Raw genomic sequence first — 24,090 nt, 5'->3', positions numbered from 1 at the left:
CCACATCCACTCTATTTAGGCCTTTCAATATTCAATAGGTTTCAATGAAATGGTTGCCACAAGAGGACAACACTCCAGGGTTCTGAAAGAGGTGGCTGAAGAGATTGTGGAGGCATTAGTAGTAATCTTTCAACAATCACTAGATTCTGAAATGGCTCCAGAGGACGGGAAAATTGTATGTGTCACTCCATTCTTTAAAAGGGAGGCAGGCAGAAGGAAGGAAATTACAGGCCAATTAGCCAGACTTCAGTATTGAGAAGATGTTACAGTCCATTGTTAAGGATGAGGTTACTTGGAGGCATATGATAAAATAGACCAAAGTCAGCATGGTTTCCTTAAGGGGAAATCTTGCCTAACAAATCTGTTGGAATTCTTTGAGGAAATAACAAGCAGGATAGACAAAAGAGAGTCAGTAGATGGTGTTTACTTGGATTTTCAGAAGGTCTTTGACAAGATTATGCACACGAGGCTGCTAAACAAAAAGAGCTCATTCAGGAGAGATATTAGTATGGATAGAAGATTGGTTGACTGGCAGGAGGCAAAGAGTGGGAATAAAAGGGGCCTGTTCTGATTGGTGGCTGATGACTTGTGGTATTCTGCTGTGGTCGGTATTGGGACCACTTCTTTTCACATTATATGCCAGTGTTTTGGATGATGAAGTTGATGGCTTTGTAGACAATTTTATGGATGGTACACAGATAGGTGGAGGAGCAGGTAGTTTTCAGGAGTCAGGGAGTCTACAGAAGGACTTAGGCAGATTGGGAGAATGGGCAAAGAAAAGGCAGATGGAATATAGTGTGACGTGTATGGTCATGCACTTTGGTAGATGGAATAAAGGCATAGACTATTTAAATGCGAGTCAATGCATTGGATCGAAACCCTGCATCAAAACTGATGCTCGTAATGTCTACTATTCCTCTGTCTCCACAGATGCTGCTTGACCTACTGAGTTCCTCCAGCAAGTTTGTATTTTGCCTTTTTTTTAGCACCTAACATAGAAACATAGAAAACCTACAGCACAATACAGGCCATTCGGCCCACAAAGTTGTGCCAAGCGTGTCCCTACCTTAGAAATTACTAGGCTTACCCATAGCCCTCTATTTTTCAAAGCTCCATGTACCTATCCAAACGTCTCTTAAAAGACCCTATCGTATCCGTCTCCACCACCGTTGCTGGCAGCCCATTCCACGCACTTACCACTCACTGAGTAAAAAACTTACCACTGACATGTCCTCTGTACCTATTCCTCAGCATCTTAAACCTGTGTCCTCTTGTGGCAACCATTTCAGCCCTGGGAGAGGTAAAATCTTCTGAAAAACACTAGATAAGTGTCCAGGTTCGAATAGCACCAGGTTACTATGGGAAGGGAGGGCAATGACAATGAGCCTCTTTGGCCACTGAATTACTACTAGAGGATTGGAGGATGGCAGATGTTGGTCCATGTTCAAGAAGGTGATAGGGATCATCTTGGGAATTATAGGCCAGAGAGTCATACATCTGTGGTTGGCAAACTGATAGAGAAGATTCTTAGGTACAGGTTTTACAATTGTTTGGAGAAGCATAGTCTTATTAAAGAAAGCATGGATTTTTGAAAGACAGGTTGTGAACCTCATAAGCCTTATTGAGTATTTCACATGACGAAACAAATTGATGATTGTAGAGCAGTGTATATGGTGTATATGGATTTTAGTAAGGCATTTGATGAAGTTCCCCTGATAGATTCATCCAGAAAGTTATGAGGCATGGTATCAATGGGAACTTCACTGCATGGAGTCGGAATTGGTTTGTCCGCAGAAGACAGAGGGTGATAGTAATATATCTATCCTGTTTGGAGATTGGTGACTAGTGGTGTTCCACAGGGTTCTACTCTGGATCTGCTCTTTGAGATTTTTTAATAAATGAATTGGATTAGAAAGTGGAAGGAAGGGCTAGTAAATTTGCAGATGACACGGAAGTTGCGGTGTTATAGATTGTGTGGAGAGTTGTCATAGGTTATAGTCAGGATGAAAAACTGGGCAGAGAAATGGTAGATGGAGTTCAAACCAGAAGAGTGATTAGAGTCTATGACTCCTATCTGAAGTGTGAAGAGATACATTTGGAAGAGTGAACTTGAAGGTACAAGGTTGATGGCAGGGTTCTTAGTAGTTGGGAGAACAAATGGATCTTAGGGTTCATGTACATAAATCTCTCAAAGTTGCTGCACAAGTTGATAGGGTGGTTAAGAAGGCATATACACATGCTGGAGGAATTCAGCAGGTCAGGCAGTTTCTATGGAAATAAGTAAACAGATGATGTTTTGGGCCAGGTCCTGATGAGGGGTCTTTGCCCGTAATGTCAACTGTTTATTCCTTTTTATAGATACTGTCTGATCAGCTGAGTTCCTGTAGCATTTTATATGTGTTACTCCAGATTTCCAGCATCTGTAGAATCCCTTGTGTTTAATAAAGCTTATTGTGCTTTGACCTTCATTAGTTGAGGCGTTGAGATCAAGAGCCATGAGGTTATATTGCAGCTCCATAAAACTGGTTAGACCACACTAAGAGTATTGTGTTCAGTGCAGATGAGACTTATTAAGAAGCTGTTTTGATTGGAGGACATGTCTTATGAGGATAGTTTGAGAGAGGTAGGGCTTTTCTCTTTGAGGATGAGAGGCGACTTGATAGAGGTGTAGAAGATTATAAAGTGGACAGGCAGTGTCATTTTCCTAGCGCAGCAATGCTTAATACTAGAGGACATCCATTTAAGGTGAGTGGAGGAAAGTTTAGAGGAGATGTCAGAGGTAGTTGTTTTACACAGAGAGTGGTGGGTGCCTGGAACAACTTGTCGGGTTAGTGGTAGAGGCTGATTTACCAGGGATTTTTAAGGGACTCTTACATAGGTACGTGGATGTAAGAAAAATGGAGGAGTATAGGCTGTGTAGGATGGAAGGGTTAGATTGATCATTGAGTAGGTTTATATAGGTTCACACAGTATAGTGGGCTAAAGAGACTGTACTGTTAGATATTCTATAAAAAAGGCAAAGCAGATGACAAGTACAAGTAATGTACCCTCAAACTAATATCACAAAGGAGATTCATGAACTTAAATAGGTGCCAAAATAAAATATTCTGTTCCAGAATAAACTGAAAATATAGTCAGTGTAAAGTGCAGGATGATGATAACAACACTTTAAAACCAGGAAGACAGTACAGCAAACAAATTTTAATTTGCACTCTTTATACTAATGAGATAAAGCTAACTATAAATTGTTCCACTGCCTTTCAGTCTGATGATATGAGTTTTGCTCATGATTCCAAAATAGGTATTAAGGTGTAATGATGATGTAATATTCAATCTGATGAATTCAACAAGGTGATGCACAAATGATTATGAAACAAAATTATAGCACAATATTGAAGATAACATATCGATGGAGACTGAGGATTGATTAATCAATAGGAAATATCAAAATACAATAAATGGGTAACTTTCAGGTTTGGTGACATTCTGGGGTATTAAGTTTGGTCTTTTTTAATGTTGGCATTATTCAATGTATTTGTAATGCAGGTTTGACTTAAATAGAATATCAAATTATTTTAATAGCCTCCTTAGAGACATAACTTTTTAAATATTCTGTAAATTTATTTTAAATCCTCTATCAAGTCACATCGATTATATTTTTTGCACCAAAGTCAAAATGTTTATTATGATATTCTTTTAAGTCTAGGATGTTGTTATTTTCTTGAGTGTGTGTGTGCACTTTGTTCACATAAAATTTTTCAATATTCATTCACTTTATTTAAAATTGGAGATTAATTTCAAATGGTTAGGAATTTAATGTAATGGTCTTTGTCAGCTGCTAGTTACTATCTAGAATGGCCTGATCAATATTCCCCAGTTTATATTTTGACTAACAACTTTACTTTTAATTTATGATTCCTATTCACCTATTCTGTTTCTCTGTTTCTTATAGTGTACATTCAGGTGACTTCTTTATAATAATTCAATCTGCCTTGGATAATGATGCCACACCGTGGTTTGGCCTTATCGTTTGCCTGTGGGGTAAGGAATCTTTAAGTGAGTTTAATAGAGAGCAAGTAAAATTCAAAGAAAAAACTGTGGTACCTGAATTTTCTCAGCACGCATATGAGAATATTGTATGTTAATGTGTGACCACAGTAAGAGATGCTTAGTTTAAAGAATCCACACTTGATGCACTGAGCCCATAACCTTCTAATATTTTTAACACTGTCTTGGGACTTTAGAGAAGTCCAAAATTAAGCCTATTATAATGAGAATGCCTTTTGTGGGTGTTTATAGTGAGAAACACTCTGGATTCTTCTTCTATCTGTAGGTAGGCTTCAGCTAAGTCCACTTTGCTGAAATGTTTTCCTCCAGAAAGGTTTGCAAAGGTATCCTCTGTCCTGGGCAGAGGATATTGATCTACTTTCAGTACTGAACTGATGGTGACCTTAAAATCACCACAGATCCTGATAAACCCTACTGGGACCACTGGTGTTGTCCATGGGCTCCACTCAACCTCAGAAAGAATTTCTTCAGCCTCCATGTGATCTAGCTCACTAGCTACTTTGTCACAATGGTACTAAGAACTGGACATGTTTTGTAAAACTTTGGTGTGGCAATTTCATTTAACACAATTTTATCCTTAATATGTTTGAACTCTCCAGTGATATCTCTGAATGCTGCTGTGACATCATTGGGTACCTTTCTTAACTTGCTTTTAGTTGACTCTCTCACAGGGAATGTGGCATGTAACTGGTGGATGGGTCTGCAATCAAGTTGTAGTTGTCTCAGTCAATCATGGCCCCACATTGCTAGCCTTCCTGTTTTTACCTCATACAAGCCTGTTGTGGCTGTTGGTTGTTGTATTTCAGCATTACAAATGTCATTCTGTCAGGAATGATCGTTTCTCATTCTGTCAGGAATGATAAGTTCTTAGTTGAATATCTGCAGGCTTCAGTTCAGTATCTGAGAAATGCCATTCAAACTTATTTTGAGGAATTACTGAATCAGCTGAGCCAGTGTCCAATTCCATTTTAATTAATTTGCCATTCACTTCTGGTGTAAGCCATTTTGCTTGTCTGTTGTGAGTTTTCACAATGTAAATCAGTCTTGTTTCACTCTCATCATTTCAGACTTTTCATCAACAGCATGCAGATAAGTGCTCTTTTTGAAAACTGCAACTTGACTTTTTAGCTTTTTCTCTTCCCTGTGCAGTCCATTCATTTTGTCTGCCCAACTTGTATGTGTCCTACTTTGTTACATTTTTAAAAACTCATTGCGCTTCAACAGTTAGGTAGTCATTACCACTGTTATGATCAGCCAACTGAATTACGCTTTAACTCCAAAACATAAAACTAATTTAAAGCAAAAAGGCTGGAGCCCAGGAGAAATGTGTTTTAGTTTTGTTTTAACTTTAAGCAAGGCTGCACATATGACGCAGTGGTGTGACGTCATTTGCCATTTCGACAATATGTTTACAATATTACTCAAATATTACTGAAATACTGAATACACAAACAGAAGTCACTTACCATTAGGGCGTTGATATAGTTTCAATAATAAGCTTCACAAAGTAATTGGAGGCGAATTGGAGTTGAGCATAGTTGCAATGATATGTGGAAAGACTGGGGGAATGAAGCCAACTGGATTACTCTTTAAACTTTAAATGAACTGATGCAGACTTAATGGGCCATGTGGTTTGTTAATTCTTTGTTAATTAATTTGAGAAATGAATCAATGTGCATTGCTTCCAGGAACAATTTTTCTGGAACTGTGGAAAAGAATAAATGCTAAATTGGTGTATGGATGGGATGTTGAGAACTTTGAAAATGATGAGCCAACCAGACCGGAGTTTTATGGAACATCTGTGAGAAAGGTAGAGTTCAGTTGAATTTAAATTCACAACCTTGATTTATTTGACAAATAAGCCATTTTAGACATCACTACACATCACCTTATCTAGTTATAGGAAGAAATAATTGCAGTATGTATAATTTACAGATGTTCATCTTTAACATTAAATATACAACTTTGTTTATACTAATTCTTTCCAATCCAATTGAAAAATGTGGAGTTATTCACAATATAACATAAGAAGGGATTGATGTATACTAGTACTTAATTATTATAATCAGTAATTATTACCATAGCAGAAACTGATGCAATCCTGCCATTTTTGAACTGTGTTGTAAACCATGTTAAGCAAAGCCGCAATTAGAAATGCCAGATCAATACATATATCTGGTGATGTGATCACAAGTTAGCAACTGTCTGTGAGTAATCACAACGTGAACTAAAATAAATTCTTTGGTTTACGTCTGTCCTGAAGATTTTCACAACTTGAAGTATACAAAATTATTAAACTTGGCTGACCAAGAACACAGCCCAGAACCTTGTCTCATTTCTACAATGAGCCTTTCACAAACTCGAGCGTGGCCATTTCCAACATCAATCTAAAGTACCAAAGCAAGGATTAATGACCTGAAGCAGGAAAAGCGTCTAAGGAGCATTGCAAAGAACCACACAGCTTCACACGCTGAGAAAATGAAGCTAACGGCTGAATAACAGCACTAGTTACTAGAGGTCTGAACTATTAATCCAGGAGTAGTTCTCCTGATCTCAAATTTAAATTGAAGAAATCAAACAATGAAATTTTTTTAATGATTTTATTAAAACTGACTATCCAGCAGATTGACATTTTGAATAGAAAATGTATTTTCTTTCCTATGGTTTCTTAACCATGGTATTGGTAAAGTCAAGGGGAAATTAGGGATGGTCTTAACCATGTTGAACAAAAGTAAAAGACTTGAACCATCTATGTCAGCATTGACAATGTGCTGCAACACTGCAGCAGGATTGAAATCACATCAGTCGAAAAGATTGCAATGGTCTGATTAGATTCAAGTGCCTTTTGTCAGAGTTCCCAAATTTGTCTTAATATCACAACAAAGAGATACACAGGTGAAATGCTATATACACAAAGAAGCACTGAAGGTCAGTTTGATATATACGGATGACAAGGTTCAATAACTTAACAAACACCACCATCAACAATTCACAGTATCAGCTGAATTGCGTAACAAAAGAAGTGGTGAGATCTGGATAGCTGGCATGACTTTATTTTTGCACTTTATTTACCTGTTTTTTAAAGTTATTATTGATGTGCTTTTCATGCAGTCTTTTCCTAATAACTCAGTTAACAGGTAACTCCATAAGGTTTGTAAGAACTGTAATCATGTAACTCCTCAGACATTGAACACCTGCAAGTAAAGTGCCTACAATTAATTATGTGCATGAATAGTAACTATTGTTTACTGATCTTTGACATTTTTAAAAAGTAAAGTCAATCATCTTTATATTTCAGCTTTATGTTTTGCTACTAAGGATATTTAATATGTTTGAAAATAAAGTGCCAGTGAGTACAAAGCCATTTAATGATCTGATCTTGGTGTTGTAGACAAAAGATAGATTAGCTATCTGTACAACAACACACACAAAATGCTGGTGGAACACAGCAGCCAGGCAGCATCTATAGGGAGAAGCGCTGTCGACGTTTCGGGCCGAGACCCTTCATCAGGACTAACTGAAAGGAAAGATAGTAAGAGATTTGAAAGTAGTGGGGGGAGGGTGAAATGCGAAATGATAGGAGAAGACCAGAGGGGGTGGGATGAAGCTAAGAGCTGGAAAGGTGATTGGCAAAAGTGATACAGAGCTGGAGAAGGGAAAGGATCATGGGACGGGAGGCCTAAGGAGAAAGGAAGTTTGGGGTGGGGAGCACCAGAGGGAGATGGAGAACAGGCAAACAACTAAATATGTCAGGGATGGTTAAGAAGGGGAGGAGGGGCATTAACGGAAGTTAGGGAAGTCAATGTTCATGCCATCAGGTTGGAGGCTACCCAGCCAGTATATAAGGTGTTGTTCCTCCAATGTGAGTTTGGATTCATTTTGACAAAAAAGGAGGCCATGGATAGACATATCAGAATGGGAATGGGACGTGGAATTAAAATGTGTGGCCACTGGGAGATCCTGCTTTTTCTGGCGGACCGAGCGTAGGTGTTCAGCGAAATGGTCTCCCAGTCTGCGTCGGGTCTCACCAATATATAAAAGGCCACACTGGGAGCACCAGACGCAGTATACCACACCAGCTGATTCACAGGTGAAGTGTCGCCTCACCTGGAAGGACTGTCTGGGGTGTAGCACTGTTCCGTTTACAAGGATAAGTATACTTATCCCCTCCTCCCCTTCTTACCCCATCCCTGACATATTTGATTGTTTGCCTGTTCTCCATCTCCCTCTGGTGCTTCCCCCTCCCCTTTCTTTCTCCTGAGGCCTCCTGTCCCATGATCCTTTCCCTTCTCCAGCTCTGTATCACTTTCGCCAATCACCTTTCCAGCTCTTAGCTTCATCCCACCCCCTCTGGTCTTCTCCTATCGTTTCGCATTTCCCCCTCCCCCCACTACTTTCAAATTTCTTAGTATCTTTCCTTTCGGTTAGTCCTGATGAAGGGTCTTGGCCCAAAACGTCGACAGCGCTTCTCCCTATAGATGCTGCCTGGCCTGCTGTGTTCCACCAGCATCTTGTGTGTGTTGTTGTTTGACTTTCCAGCATCTGCAGATTTCCTCATGTTAGCTATCTGTGGTCTTTTTTTTCTGATTCTTTAAATGAAATGTCATCTCCACACCATCTCAAGATTTAATAATCCCCTTTCCTCTTGTTTCTGCTAGTAATGTGAGAAAAATCTGTCAAGTTAGTTTTCCTGAAGGAGTGTCAACTGCAGTAAAGATAACAAAATATAGTTAACTGCATGAGAATGTTTAAAGATTTGGGAGATCTTCCACTTCAGAAATATATAAGTATCTGCTTTTCCTCTGTGCAGTTTCACTTGTGAATCTATAAAATTCCTAGATATGGTGTCATGGTGTATGATGCAGAGTAGTCCTAATCTGAATACAGAAAGCAATACAATGTTTTTTAAAATTAACTGTGTTGTTTGGATCATCACAGTATGAATGATTTATTAGAGTGAGGTGGGATGGAGCTGATGGGGCCACATGCATTGAGATACAAGAGAGACTACATATGCTGGAAATCTGGAGTAACTCACTCAAAATGCTTGGAGAAACACAACAGCTCAGGCAGCATCCATGGAGAGGAACAAATATTCGATGTTTTGGGCTGAGATCCTTCATAAGGACTGGAAAGAAAGAGAACAGAAGTGAGAATAAAAGGGTAATGGGAGGGTAGGACCATGAGCTGGTGGGTGACAGGTGAATCCAGGTGAGGGGGAAAGTAGGTAGGTGGGGGGAGGGGGGAAAAGTGAGTGATGTGAGAAGCAGGTTAGTGTAAGAGACAAAGGGATGGAGAAGAAGGAAGAGGACAGAAGACCATGGAGTGCAGGGAAGGTAAAGGAGATGATTAGATCTTGTAAGGGCAGGGGAAGGGAAGAGAAGTGTAAATATTCCAGAGACATTAGGGAAAACAGAGGTGGGGCGGGCTGACAGAGGGAAGTGGTTGCAGGAAGTCATAGAAGCCAGTGTTGATGCTATCAGGTTGCAGACAACTAAGATGGAATATGAGGCATTGAGACTATCCAATTTTTTCAACAGCACATTTGTCTGCTTGGGTATTAATGGGATGGATTTATCTTCAAAGATGCATGGCTCTTTGTGGTTTCACAGTTATCCATCTTCAATTACCAATTGCAACACATTACTCTCATCCTTGTAACAAAACTCTGAACATGACACTAATCTAGCAATTATATAATAGCTAGAAGCTAATTAGTTTTAGTTATGTATCATCCCAGCCTACTAGAGTATTTACAGCTACATTATCTATCTTTTCCTGGCTGCTGCTCATAGAAGATTGCTTTTAGTGCTCTTTCAAACTTGGGTTACTTCTATTGCATGCTGTCCAAAGAATTGTGGTTGACATTTTGAAGCATTGAACTGGATAGTAATTGGTTAATTTTCAAAACAAAATCATATCCAGTGCAATAACAATATGTTGTGGTGCTGATTTATTTTGACTTGTTCAAATTTACTTATAGCATGTACTTTAAAAAATATAAGTTAATCTTCTCATCTTTCTCTTCATTGAGAAATGGTTAAGTTTGACCAAAACTATCAGTGTTTCATTACGTTTGGCATGGCTGGATGATTTTCCTAAAGATTCTGCATTCCTGGTATTCTTATACATTCCACGATATAAATCAATAACAAAGAAACAAGCTTCCAGTTGGAGTCTGTGTTCTTTGTGAGTTGGGTGTGTCTCGTTAAACTCTGGGTATAATTATAGAATATAATCTAAAAGTATTTTACTTTAGTATGGAAAAAGAAAGAAGACCAGTAGACCATAAGACATAGGAGCAGAATTAGGCCATTCAGCCCATCGAGTCTGCTCCAGCATTCATGGCTAATCCCAGATCCCACTCAAAGCCATACACCTGCCTTCTCGCCATATCCTTTGACGCCCTGACTAATCAGGAAACCATCTTCTCCCTTAAATATACCCACGGATTTGGCCTCCACTGCAGTCTGAGGCAGTGCACCATTCTTTAAAAAAATCTTCCTTACCTCTGTTCTAAACAGTAACCCCTCAGTTTTGAGGCTTTGCCCTCTAGTTCTGGATACTCCACCACAGGAAACATCCACCCTATCTAGTCCTTTCAACATTCAGGAGGTTTCTGTGGTGAACTACATATACCTGTCTGGACATGCCCCCTGCTGACTGCTCCTGTGGCTCCTCCCACAGACCCCTGTATAAAGGCAATTGGAGGCACGGCTCCTCCCTCATTCTTCAATGAGATACTCCCGGCATTCTTCTAAGTTCCAGTGAATACAGGCACAGAGCTGCCAAACCCACCTCATACATTAACCCCTTCGTTCCCGGAATCATCCTTGTGAACCTCCTCTGGACTCTCTCCAATGACAACACATCCTTTCTGAGATGTGGGGCCCAAAACTGTTGAAAATTCTCCAAGCATGGCCTGACTAGTTTCTTATAAGGCCTCAGCATTATTTCCTTGTTTTTATATTCTATTCCCCTTGAAATAAATGCCACTATTGCATTTGTCTTCTTTACCACAGATTCAGCCTGTAAATTCTGGGAGTCTTGCACAAGGACTCCTAAGTCCCTCTGCACCTCTGATGTTTGAACCTTCTCCCCATTTATATAATGGTCTGCACTATTGTTTGTTTTACGAAAATGCGTTATCATATATTTCCCAGCACTGTATTCCATCTGTTAGTCTACACATGTCAGTACACCTGAGGCCATTTACAACACACACACATCTTGGGAGTGAACATTTTTTTGGACAGTTTCAGGCCAGTAGATCCAGGATGGCATCGGGTGCTGGCTGGCCTTCCATCCAGTGCACCACCAACTGTTCAGCTTCCTCTTCTCTCTCCATCTTCCATCCTCTGCCAACAGGGCTTGGCACTTGTGGGTCCTTCTCCAAACATCTTCTCCACATACCAGCCTGGCAGCTGGCTTGCTGTGTATGTCTTGTTAAGCAGTTCTTGCATGGTGGGAGTTGTTGACTTTCGATTTCACCTTTTTTGGCACAGAAATATGATACCTGAGCTCATTGACCTTGGTGGTCGATACTTTTGGGGCATACAGGAGACATGTAAATTCCTCCAGTTTGTCCATCAGTTCTAGGGAGAGGTCCCATTCCTGACCCAACTCTAAGAATGTGTCCTGAGTTTCCCTGTTGCTGGTCAGAAGTTTTAGGGCACTTGTCTTCCTTTTGCCTGCAAAAGTGCTTACAGTGTCACATCCTGTATATGCGTGCAACCCGATGAGAGCCCTACAAACCTCTATGCCAACAGTGGCAGCAACCTTCCTGATGTCTACAAGCACTTGTACGGGTTCTAGTGCCACACTTCTGGAACAATTTGGCCTCAAACTTGTCACAAAATGCTAAAGACATGATAAAGACATCCATGCCTTCTGAGTAGATCACTACAGATTGGTATCCCTCTCTTGTGGTATGAGCAGCATGGAGAAGTAGGTGGCCATCTGTTTCTTCTTGTTGACACTGAAGAGCTGACACCTCCTCACTGTCTTGAGATGTGATTCTGTAACATTTGTCATTCACAGTTGCATACAGAATCTTCTCCTGTAGCTTTGCTCTGTACTCCGCCTTCCTCCATTCATGGACTATGAAGCTAATGAGACTATTTTTGTTATTGACTTTGGTCAGGAAGCTGCTTCATTGCCTCACCATCTGTGTGCCTGTGATACCTTGCAACTCATGACCAGTCTCTTCACCCCGTAGAGATCTTTCACTATTCTTGATAGAGTTCTCCTTGTATGTGTCGAACACAACATCTATTCTGCTACTCTGACTGCCTTCCCTCAGAGCCATACCCAGAATTGCTGTGGCAACATCTCTGAAAGTAACTTGATCACCTTTCACTCTTTGGACCAAGTTCATTCCATCAACCACTGTAGTAGGGTTTCCTGGGAGTTGCTCTTCTACTGGTTCAAGTCACTGGCCATGTGGTTCACACAGAAAGCTACCACCGCTGCAATGCTATCACATATTTTCTAGCACTAGGGGTGTATACCTTGCCAAAATCACTATAAAAATTATTCCCCCCAGATGGTACCAGTGGCCCAAATTTGGGGTCCTGGCTCACGGACTATGTCACTTTTTTGCTCATTCTTCCATTTTGTCTAAGTCCTACTGCAAGCACATTGTTTCCTCAATGCTACCCACCCCTCCACTTATATTTGTATCATCCACAAACTTTGACACAAAGCCATCAATTCCATTATCCAAATCATTGACAAGCAATGTGAAAAGTAGTGGTCCCAATGCTAACCCCTGAGGAACATCACTAATCATTGGCGACCAACAAGAAAAAGCCCCTTTTATTCCTACTCACTGCCTCCTGCCTGCCAGCCATACCTCTATCCATGCTAATATCTTTCCTATAACGGCCTAGCATCTTGTTATGCAGCCTTATGTGTGGCACCTTATCAAATGCCTTCTTAAAATCCACGTAAATGACATCCACTGCCTCTTGTTTTTCCACCCTCCTTGTTACTTCCTCAAAGAACTCTAACAGGTTTGGTCAGGCAAGATTTCCCTTTACAGAAATCATGCTGACTTTGACTTATTTCATCATTAATCTCCAAGTATCCCAAAACCTTATCCTTTATAAGAAACTCTCAACACTTTCCCAACAACTGATGTTAGGTTAACTGGCCTATAACTTCCATTCTTTTGCGTTCCTCCCTTCTTAAAGAGTGGAGTGACATTTTCAATCTTCCAGTCCTCCAGGATCATGCCAGGATCAAGTAATTCCTGAAAGGTCATGACCAATGCATCCACAATCTCTTCAGCAACCTCTCTCAGGGCTCTGGGATGTAGTCCATCTGGTCCAGGTGACTGATTCGCCTTAAGACCTTTGAGTTTGCCTATCATTTCTTCCTTTGTAATAACAATGGTACTCCCTGACACTCATGGGCCACTAGCACACTGCTCGTATCCTCCACAGTGAAGGCAGATGCAAAGTACTCATTAAATTCATCTGCTATTTCTTTGTCCCCCAATACTACATCACCAGCATCATTTTACAGTGGTCCAATACCAAGTCTCACCTCCCTTTTACTCTTTATATAACTGAGAAAACTTTTAGCATCCTGCTTTATATTATTGGCTAATTTACCCTCATAGTTCATCTTTTCCCTTCTTATAGCCTTTTTAGGTGCCTTTTGTTGGATTTTAAAAGCTTCCCAATCATCCAACTTCCCACTCACTTTTCTTACTTATATGCCCTTTCCTTGGCTTTTATGCAGTCCTTAACTCCCTTTGTCAGCCATGGTTGCCTACCCTGCCATTTGAAAACTTTCTTCCTCTGTGGGACATATCTATCCTTTACCTTGTGAACTATTCTCAGAAACTTCAGCCATCTCTGCCCTGTTGTCATCCCCAACAGAATCCTCCTGGGTAAGCACCTCTCACATGCCTCTATAATTCCATGTGACTTATGCTTCTTTTTCTCAAATTGCAGTACAAATCCAATCATATTATGATCACTACCTCCTAAGAGTTCCTTTACATTAAGCTCCCTATTAAGATCAGGGTTATTACACAACACCCAATCTAAGATAGCCTTTACCCAAATAGGCTCAAGCACAAACTGCTCTAAAAAGCCATCTCATAGGTGTTCAACAAATTCTCGCTCTTGAAATCTGATAACAACTTGATTTTTCCAATCCCCTTGCATATTGAAGTCCCCATTACAATTGTAACATTACTCTTACCCAGCTCCCTTTGCAATCTCAACCCCACATCTTGGCTACTATTTGGAGACCTATATATGATTCACATAATGTTTTTTTCACCCTTGCAGTTTCTTAACTCCACTCACAAAGATTCAACATTCTCTGACCCTATGTCACCTCTTTCTAAAGATGTAACTCCATCTTCTACAAACAGAGCCCCAACACTGCCTATGCCTTCCTGCCTGTCCTTCCAATACAAAGTATTGATGTGGCCTTCTTTCAGCCATGACGCAGTGATGCCCACAACATCATACCAACCAATCTCTAACTGCACCATGAGTTCGTCCACCTTATTCCAAATGCTTCCAAATTCCAAACGCTTAAATACAGCATCTTCAATCCTGCATTCTTGGCCATTTTGAATTTTGCCTCTGTCTGCATTTGCACCCAATCATTGGCTTGTCCTTCCTTACATTCATATTATGTATTACATCATCTACTTGTAAATCTGGTGGTTCATCCTCAGCTCCACCATACTGATCTCCATCCCACTGCCATATTAAGTCAAACCACTCCCAACAGCTCTAGTAAACCTGCCCACAAGAATATTGGTCCCCCTCAGATTTAAGTGCAACTCATCCCTTTTGTACATGTCGCACCTGCCCCAGAAGAGGTCCCAATTATCCAGAAATCTGAATCCCTACCCCCTGCTCCAATTCTTAAGCCACGCATTTTTCCTATCCTCACTGTCGCGTGGCACAGGCAACAGATCTGGGATTACTACCCTTGAGTTCCTGCTTTTCAGCTTCCTTCCTAACTCCCTGTATTCTGTTTTCAGGACCTGCTCCCTTTTTTTCACTTATGACGTTAGTATCAAATGTATAAGAAGTTCAACTGTATATTGTAAATTAAGAATCATATTATTTTTCATTCATCTTGTAGGACCCAGTTACTGGTGACGATGAACCTTACTACCCAGATACTCTGCGACGTACAAAAATGCTACTCTCACTTTTGGTTGGGATGCTGATGGTAAGTATCAGGTTCTTGACTTACCCTTTTCATCCATTTTACAGATGAAGTGTATGCTCTAGGTAATTATCGTTCCAGAGTTTCTATTATTGTTCTGAATCAGTGTAAAGTAGCAAACTAGTGATCAATCAGTCATCTAATTTTACATTTAAATATGACAAGAACCATTCCTTTCATTTTCTTTCCCCCAAACCCAACTGCAATGCTTTCTTCAAGACAATTTGTTTCTCAGTTATTAAAGAGCTGTGCACACCATTTGTTAATCATTTGAAGTATCATTTGTTGTTAATTTAAACATTTCTAATGAATAAACTTTCGTTGGGTTTCCAGCTGGGTATAAGTATCAATTATAACTAATGTTTCACTGACAATCTCTTCCATCTTCATCAGGGATGATGCCTGGGCATGTCTAGTCTGGTGCTATTTATACTACCATAGTCTGTCCTTCCTGATTGGTTAGTCCTCATCTAATCAGGTTTCTACTCTCCCACCTTGTTTACAATTTAACTTCAGTTCTTAGAGTAAAACCTTCATCTTTGTTAAAATTCTTTTCCTCTAGTTTTATTTCAATGGCTTCCTTTACCAGGTAGTTCCAAAAGCCATTGGCACAGCACAGTAGTTTTGTGCTGTCAAAGTCGATCCTATGGCCATTGTGAATGTAGTGTTCTGTTACCACTGATTTCTCTGGGTAACCCAAATAGATACACCTCCTGTGTTCCTTGATATGGGTTTCCACCTTGGATCCCCTCTGGTAGATAGATGCTGCTCTGCATTCACAGGGAATCATGTAAATACCAGCTGACCTCAGTCCTAGGTAATCTTTGACCTGCATCTGATCTTTGACACTTCACCTGTGAGTCGACTGGTGTGGTATACTGCGTCCGGTGCTCCTGGTGTGGCCTTTTATATATTGATGAGACCCGACACAGACTGGGAGACCATTTCGCTGAACACCTACGCTCAGTCCGCCAGAGAAAACAGGATCTCCCAGTGGCCACACATTTTAATTCCACGTCCCATTCCCATTCTGATATGTCTATCCATGGCCTCCTCTGCTGTCAAGATGAATCCACACTCAGGTTGGAGGAACAACACCTTATATACCGGCTGGGCAGCCTCCAACCTGATGGCATGAACATTGACTTCTCTTCCGTTAATGCCCCTCCTCCCCTTCTTACCTCATCCCTGACATATTTAGTTGTTTGTGTTTTTTCTCTCTCTCTGCCCATCGCCCTGCCTGTTCTCCATCTCCCTCTGGTGCTCCCCCCCCTCCCCCTTTCTTTCTCCTGAGGCCTCCCGTCCCATGATCCTTTCCTTTCTCCAGCTCTGTATCACTTTTGCCAATCACCTTTCCAGCTCTTAGCTTCATTCCACCCCCTCCGGTCTTCTCCTATCATTTCGCATTTCCCCCTCCCCCACTACTTTCAAATCTCTTAGTATCTTTCCTTTCAGTTAGTCCTGACGAAGGGTCTCGGCCCGAAACGTCGACAGTGCTTCTCCCTATAGATGCTGCCTGGCCTGCTACGTTCCACCAGCATTTTGTGTGTGTTGTTTGAATTTCCAGCATCTGCAGATTTCCTCGTGTTTGACCTGCATAAGCTGAGATTTGAGTGTCCTTATGGGTTTGTGGATGGTATTAATCTATAGTTTCTTAAGGATCCTTCCGGACACCAGAATTTTTGAGAAAATATTTCTATTTATAAATATCAATCTTATATAGAAGAAATATCAAATCATACCCAGCAAATATTAATGTTGATAATTGAATAGTTACGAGGACACCACTTTGTAAGTTTCCAGTTTTATTGCTTTGTACAAATGCCTATAAAGTAATTATCCGTTAAATATGAACCCATAATATCCATCTTACATTATCTCTTACATATATAGTAGGTGTTTCTATTTGGTTCCCAATAGACAAAAGAGATGAAAGGTTGTGAAGGTTGAGCAACAGTTTGAGGGTGACATAGTGTCAGACTGCAGAAACTTTTGCCAGTGCATTTTGGACTTGCGTATTAGTTTTCAGGTGGATAAATATTAGTTAACAGACTCAAAATAGTGCAGATATTCTCAGGTCTTCAGATGGCAACATCTTCCACACATAATTATCCCTAGTCTTGAAATTAATTTACGGGTCCTGTTGATCCACAGGAGGGTACACAGGAGGGTAGAAGATCCATTGGTCTCCCAGCTTATGTAAGATGGAAGTGATAGCACCAGAAGGATGCGACCATCCATAAGATGTGTTATACCGCTACTTTGGAATCCCAGGGAGGGGCCTATTCTCATTTCCATTTTGGTGCTCCATGGTTGACTGCAGATAACCCATGAACATATGAGGTTTCCAATCACTTCAAAGTTCAAAGTAAATTCATTACTGAAGTACATATATGTCACCATTTACAACTCCAGGATTCATTTTCTTGTGGGCACACTCAGTAAATCCAATAACCACAATTGAATCAATGAAAGACAAACTGTGCAAATACAAAAAGAAAAAAAGCAACAATAATAAAAAAAACAAACAAACATACAAATAAATAAATAAACAATAAATATTGAAAATGAGGTGAAGAGTCCTTAAAAGAGAGTCCATAGGTTGTGGGAACAATTCAGTATTGGGGCAAGTGAAGTTGAGTGAAGTTATCCTCTCTGGTTCAGGATCCTGGTTGAGGGGTAATAACAGTTCCTGAACCTGATGGTGTGAGTCCTATGTCGCTTCTCACTGATAGCAGAAGAGAGAAGCCTGGATGGTGGGTGTTCCTGATGTTGGATGCTGCTTTCCTGCTACAGCTTGAGACACCTAATTGCTGCTTTGTTTCAATACAGGTCTTTGCAGTAATCGCTAGTGTCATTGCAGTGGTTATTTATAAGACCTGGATAAGAATTAGAGTTAAAACTTCCAACTCATTTGTCAGCTTTTTGTTGACCACTGTCGGCGCCTCATTTCTAAATGTGGTGTCCATTATAATCTTGGGAAAGGTAAGCTTTCAATTTATCCTTCTATCTATAGACACTAGCTGGCCATTTTATTAGGTACACGTGAATACCTGCTCGTTAATGTAAATACCTAATCAGCCAATCATGTGGTAGCAACTCAATGCATAAAAACATGCAAATGTGGTCAAGAGGTTCATTTGTTATTCAGACCAAACAACTGAATGGGGAATAAATATGATCTAAGTGACTTTGACCATGGAATGATCGTTGGTGCCAGACCGGGTGGTTAGAGTATCTCAGAAACTGCTGGCTCCTGGAGTTTTCAGTCTCTAGACTATTCAGAGAATGGTGCATGAAACAAAAACTTCCAGTCGGCAGCAGCTCTGTGAGTGAAAATGCCTTGTTAATGAGAGAGGTCAGAGGAGAATGGCCAGTCTGGTTCAAGCTGACGGGAAGGCAACAGTAACTCAAATAACCACACATTACAATTGTGGCATGCAAGGAACATCTATGAATGCACAACACATCAAACCTTGATGTGGATGGGCTACACCAGAAGAAGACCACATTGACAGCTGAAAAGCTGGAAGCAGACCTTGTTCTGGTCTGCACATATTAATCTATAATGGGGCATGATGTTTCACTCCTTCATGTTGCAGTCCCCAGGGAAGCCTTCTGAATTCAGTGAAGGTAAATCGGGGCCATTGGCTATGAGTACTGGTTAGCCCAGGGCAACAAGACCTGTTTTATAAATCCAGGTTTTGGTACAAAGGCATCTCTCATGATAGACTGGTTAATCTGCCTCAGACTTTGGTTGGCTAATAGCTTTACGGTGGTACTAGAAAGTTTATGAACGCTGTAGAATTTTCTCTATTTCTGCATAAATATGACCTAAAATGTGATCAGATCTTTATGCAAGTCCTAAAACTCGATAAAGAGAACCTGATTGATTGATTGATTGATTAAATAAATAACACAAAACACTATACATGTTCATTTATTTATTGAGAAAAATTATCCATTATTACATGTATTTGTTGGAAAAAGTATGTGAACTTCAGGGGTAATGCCTTCTGCAAAAGCTATTTGGAGTCAGGTGTTCCAATCAATGAGATGAGATTGGAGGTGTGGGTTTTAGAGGTGCCCTGCTCTTAAAAAAAAAGACACACAAAGTCAGATTACTGACACAGCCTGCTCTTCTCAAGAAAGATGTGTTTATGTGCACCATGCCCCGATCAAAACAACTTTCAGAGGACCTTAGAAGAATAATTCTGGAGATGCATGAAGCTAGCAAAGGCTACAAAGGCATTTCTAAAGACCTGAGTGTTCATCAGTCCACAGTAAGAGAAATAGTCTACAAATGGAGGAAACTCAGAACTGTTGATACTCTCCCTGGTAGTGGGCATCCTGCAAAGATCACACCAAGAGCACAATGTGCAGTGCCGAAGGAGGTGAAAAAGAACCCAAAGGTAACAGCAAAAGACCTGCAGAAATCTCTTGAACTTGCTAAAGTCTCTGTTCTTGTGTCCACTATAAGAAAAACACTGAACAAGAATGGTGTGCATGGAAGGACACCACAGAGTAAAACCATGGCTCTCCAAAAACAAAATCATTGCTGCATATCTCAAGTTTGCAAAAGACCACCTGGATGTTCTACAACATTTCTGACACAACGTTCTGTGGACAGATGAGACGGAAGTTGAACTTTTAGGCAGAAATGTTTGGTGGAAAAAGGGCACTGCACACCAACTCCAAAACCTCATCCCAACCGTAAAGTATGGTGGAAGGAGCATCATGGTTTGGGGCTGCTTTGCTGCATCAGGGTCTGGACAGCTTGTAATCATTGAGGGAACAATGAATTCAAAATTGTATCAAGACATTTTACAGGACAATGTCAGGGTGGCAGTCAGTCATCTGAAGCTTAATAGAAGATGAATAATACAACAAGACAGGAGTAAATCAACAGCAGAGCAGTTTACAAAGAAGAAAATTCATGTTTTGGAATGGTCAGGTCAAAGTTCTGACCTTAATCCTGTAGAAATGTTGTGGAAGGACCTGAAGCAAGCAGTTCATCCAAGGAAGCCCATGAGAATCCCAGAGTTGAAGCAGTTCTGTGAGGAGGAATGGCCTAAAATTCCTCCAAGCCAATGTGCAGGAATGATCAACTGTTATTGGAAATGTTTGATTTCAGTTATTGCTGTACAATGGGGTCACACCCAATCCTGAAAGCAAAGGCTCACGTTCTTTTTCCAACAAATGCATGTAATATTGGTTCATTATTTTCAATAAATAAATTAACAAGTATAATGCTGTGTTATTTATTCAATTGGGTTCTCTTTATCTAGATTTAGGACTTACATAAAGATCTGATCACATTGTAGGTTATATTTATGTAGAAATAAAGAAAATGCTACAGGGTTCATAAATTTTCTAGAGCCACTGCATACTAATTGTCAACAATTGTCATGTATAAGAAGATAAAGCAATTTGTGGCACTTTTTTCTTTTTCTTTGTTGTAGATATATCATTTAATTGCAGTTAAAATGACAGATTGGGGTAAGTATATTCAGTATTTATACGTATTTCTAATACTCTACTGTATTTAGTATCTCAGTTCATCTTTGAGTAGAAATGAGTAACAATGTGCTGAGTTACAATAAACAAAAACAATTTTTTTCATATAGAAAATCTCAAATCCCTTATTGACACTTCAAAATGTAGGAAGGATATGCTTTCCACTTTGACCATTCTGTACATTATATTTTAAAAGATGAAAGGGTGGGAAAGTCAGTAGCATATTTTAAGAATAAGTAAGAGTGGACAAAGTTTATAAAAATATATCCTAGTGGCCGTATATACAGCAACACTAGAAATGACTGCAGGTATGTTGTAATATGCATTGAAGGCAAAGCTGCAGAAAGGAAGAAAAAAATCTGTAATGATTGGGTGCCACCGCATTGTAGCAGAAGTTTGTATCATTGCACAAAGTATACAGACTTTATTTCACAGCTTCCTGTTGATTATAAGCAATAGTCAGGTTTTTGGATATGATTCTTCGGCATTTTTCAAGATAATTTTGATCATTGACAAACTTGGATATAATATAATTGGTAATTTCAGCTAAATGGTTTTGTGTAGATTGTAAATACAGTGGATTCCAGCTAACTAGCGCACATTGGGACCAGTACGTTTCGACCCAGTTAAATGGCTGCCCCAATTAGCCAATGTTTCATGAAAATAGTTAAAAAGGTATCAGAAAAGAAACTACTGTTTAAGTGAGTAACAAGTTAAGTATTTAAATAAAATACAGAACAGAATACTAAATATAGTATCATAAACTGTATTAGTTCTTAATAGCTACTGACAGAGGAACTCATCCAGTGTATGCAGCCATGTTCTTTTTATCAACCATAAATGAACAAAATCTGCACAAACATCTAGTGCAGATAATACAATCTGCAATGATTGGATCCTCCAAATCTTCGTTCATTATAATATTCAAGATGATTGTCAATAACTTCAAGTTCTCCATAGTTCCTAACTTGTTGAAATAATGAAATTATTTCATTTTCACTCCCGACCATATCTGAATACTTCAAACAGCAGTGAGCAAACCTGTTCTGAATTGTATTACTGCTTATTTCCCGCTAACTATCAGCGATGAAAATCACTGGTTTTTAAACGCAAACACACTCAACTGGCACTATTTAGATAATATTCACTCTAAGCATAGTGTAGTGTGTAATGGCCATGCAAGTGCATGCAACTAACGCTAGTTCCATTGAAATTGCCTGGCCTGCTGGGCATCCCAGCATTTTGTGGATGTTGTTTGGATTTCCAACGTGAGCAGGTTTTGTGTTTCTAGTTAGAAACCGTTCAGCAACAGTTCCCTGCCCCGTTAAGCAGCATACTGTCCCAGATAAACAAAGTGACTCGCAGCTATGTTCTCAATTAGTTTTTGTTATTTAAGTGTTGTCCCAAATAAGTGGCTGCCCCATTTATACTGGAATCCACTACAGATGCCTCAGTGCGCATCAAAGCTGCATTCTCAAGTTACAATCTGCCAACCTGAAAATGGTCTGTTTTCGCCCACTCTGTATTTTCTGTCTGATAACCCACCATTGTCCTTGTTAATATATTACCTTCAATCCCATGAGTCAACCCCTTACCTGGCATCTTATTGAATCCCTTCTGAATATCCAAAAAATGTTACATCCACTAGCTCCCGTTTCATCAACAAAGCTCCATAGAGACAAGAGCCATTCACTAAAGAGAAAATAAACCATCAAGGATTATACATTTTGTTATGAAATAAACATATTGTATTAAAGCTGACATGAATCAGTTTTGACTAACAAGCTGTCCTTTCCGCTACAGAAAACTACAGGACTCAGACTAACTATAATGATGCTCTGATACTAAAACTGTTTGCCTTCCATTTTGCTAACAGTTATTCATCACTATTTTATATTGCGTTTCTGAGAAAGGTAGGTAATAGAATATAGAATATTTTGGCAAAATCTGGTTTCATTGCTATATTATGTGTAAACCATGACTTTATTACCATTTATTTATAGAATAACCAGAAGTTTTTTCAAATGATTGGACTACCTGACTTTGAAGATAACTGCGGAGACTTGAACAATTGTGTATCAGAACTTAGCGTTCAGGTTCTTATGCTCATGATCTTCAAACTATGTCCCAAGTTGTTGACAGATATTTTAATACCGTAAGTTGTTACAGTGCTGATTTTTTGCTATGTCACTTGTACCTACAATGAGAAAACCTGATTACAAAAACTTACATTTTATTCTAATACTTAATCATGTAGCACGAACCACAGCTGAATGGAAAGAAGATTCTTTAATTAACATGCTACCATAATATTTGAATGACGCAGAGTACTTCACACCCAATGAGTTTTTTAAGTGCAATCACCTGTTAAGCTGTAGAATTTATGCACAATCATTCATAAGTGGGAATTATATTGGCATTAGTGACTGACAGGAAATGGACAAATTGGCCAGGATACTGGAAAGAATCCCTGTTGTCTTTTTAGAACTTGGACATGTTTTGCTTCCAACTAACCATTGAACAACGAAGCAACCAGAACTATGGGACCACTGACAGTACATCCGGCTCTCTGAAATATTTTCATTTGAAAACAACAAGAGAAACTGACACCTGCATCAATACCATTATGTCCTTCTCTAGGCAATCCACACTTCCTTGTTTACATCTACCTTTATTGTTCTTAAACAATGGTCTGCTGTAATGACTCACATCTTTGAAATTCTATTAAGCTGTTAAATATGCTTTCGGTATAACTTTGTGCTTTTTTAATAATCTCATGTAACCACCACTAACCCATTTGGAAACATACTTTACATGACACCTTTAAGTTTGAATACTCTCAGTGCCATCTTAGTAGCTGAAGTAATCAGAATGCAATAGCTTATTTCGGTTGCCCTAGGCCAGGGGTCAGCAACCTTTACCACTGAAAGAGCCACTTGGACCCGTTTCCCACAGAAAAGAAAACACTGGGAGCCGCAAAACCCGTTTGACATTTAAAATGAAATAACACTGCATACAACGTTTTTTTTGCCTTTATGCTATGTATAAACAAACTATAATGTGTTGCATTTATGAAATTGATGAACTCCTGCAGAGAAAACGAAATTACATTTCTGCATGCAACAAAAACATTTTGAACTCCGAAAAAAAGACGTTGGGTTGAAAGTTACTTTTAAGTAAAATACTCAATGTCTATTTGAGTCCTTCTTGTATTTATGAAAAACGCCGAACTTAAATTTTCCGCCAGCAGCAAACCAAAAATAACATCAGCCAGCTGTCAGCCTGAAAAATAAAAGGACT

At 39.6% G+C, this 24,090-nt stretch overlaps 1 protein-coding gene across 1 annotated transcript in view; it reads left to right on the top strand.

Annotated features, from left to right (window-relative positions):
- The window catches only part of LOC132390702 (anoctamin-7-like), a 62,117-nt gene that overhangs the window by 23,031 nt on the left and 14,996 nt on the right, over positions 1–24,090 (top strand). The window contains exons 6-13 of the mRNA XM_059963258.1: positions 3,953–4,041; positions 5,757–5,869; positions 7,903–7,905; positions 15,187–15,276; positions 18,106–18,258; positions 20,736–20,772; positions 22,594–22,703; positions 22,794–22,938. Of these exons, the coding sequence (XP_059819241.1) occupies positions 3,953–4,041; positions 5,757–5,869; positions 7,903–7,905; positions 15,187–15,276; positions 18,106–18,258; positions 20,736–20,772; positions 22,594–22,703; positions 22,794–22,938 (740 nt within the window). The remainder of the gene's footprint in view (positions 1–3,952; positions 4,042–5,756; positions 5,870–7,902; positions 7,906–15,186; positions 15,277–18,105; positions 18,259–20,735; positions 20,773–22,593; positions 22,704–22,793; positions 22,939–24,090) is intronic.

This window comes from Hypanus sabinus, chromosome 3 (genome assembly GCF_030144855.1).
Source record: "Hypanus sabinus isolate sHypSab1 chromosome 3, sHypSab1.hap1, whole genome shotgun sequence".
Classification (NCBI taxonomy): Eukaryota; Metazoa; Chordata; class Chondrichthyes; order Myliobatiformes; family Dasyatidae; genus Hypanus; species Hypanus sabinus.
This window is presented reverse-complemented; position numbering and strand designations above follow the sequence as displayed.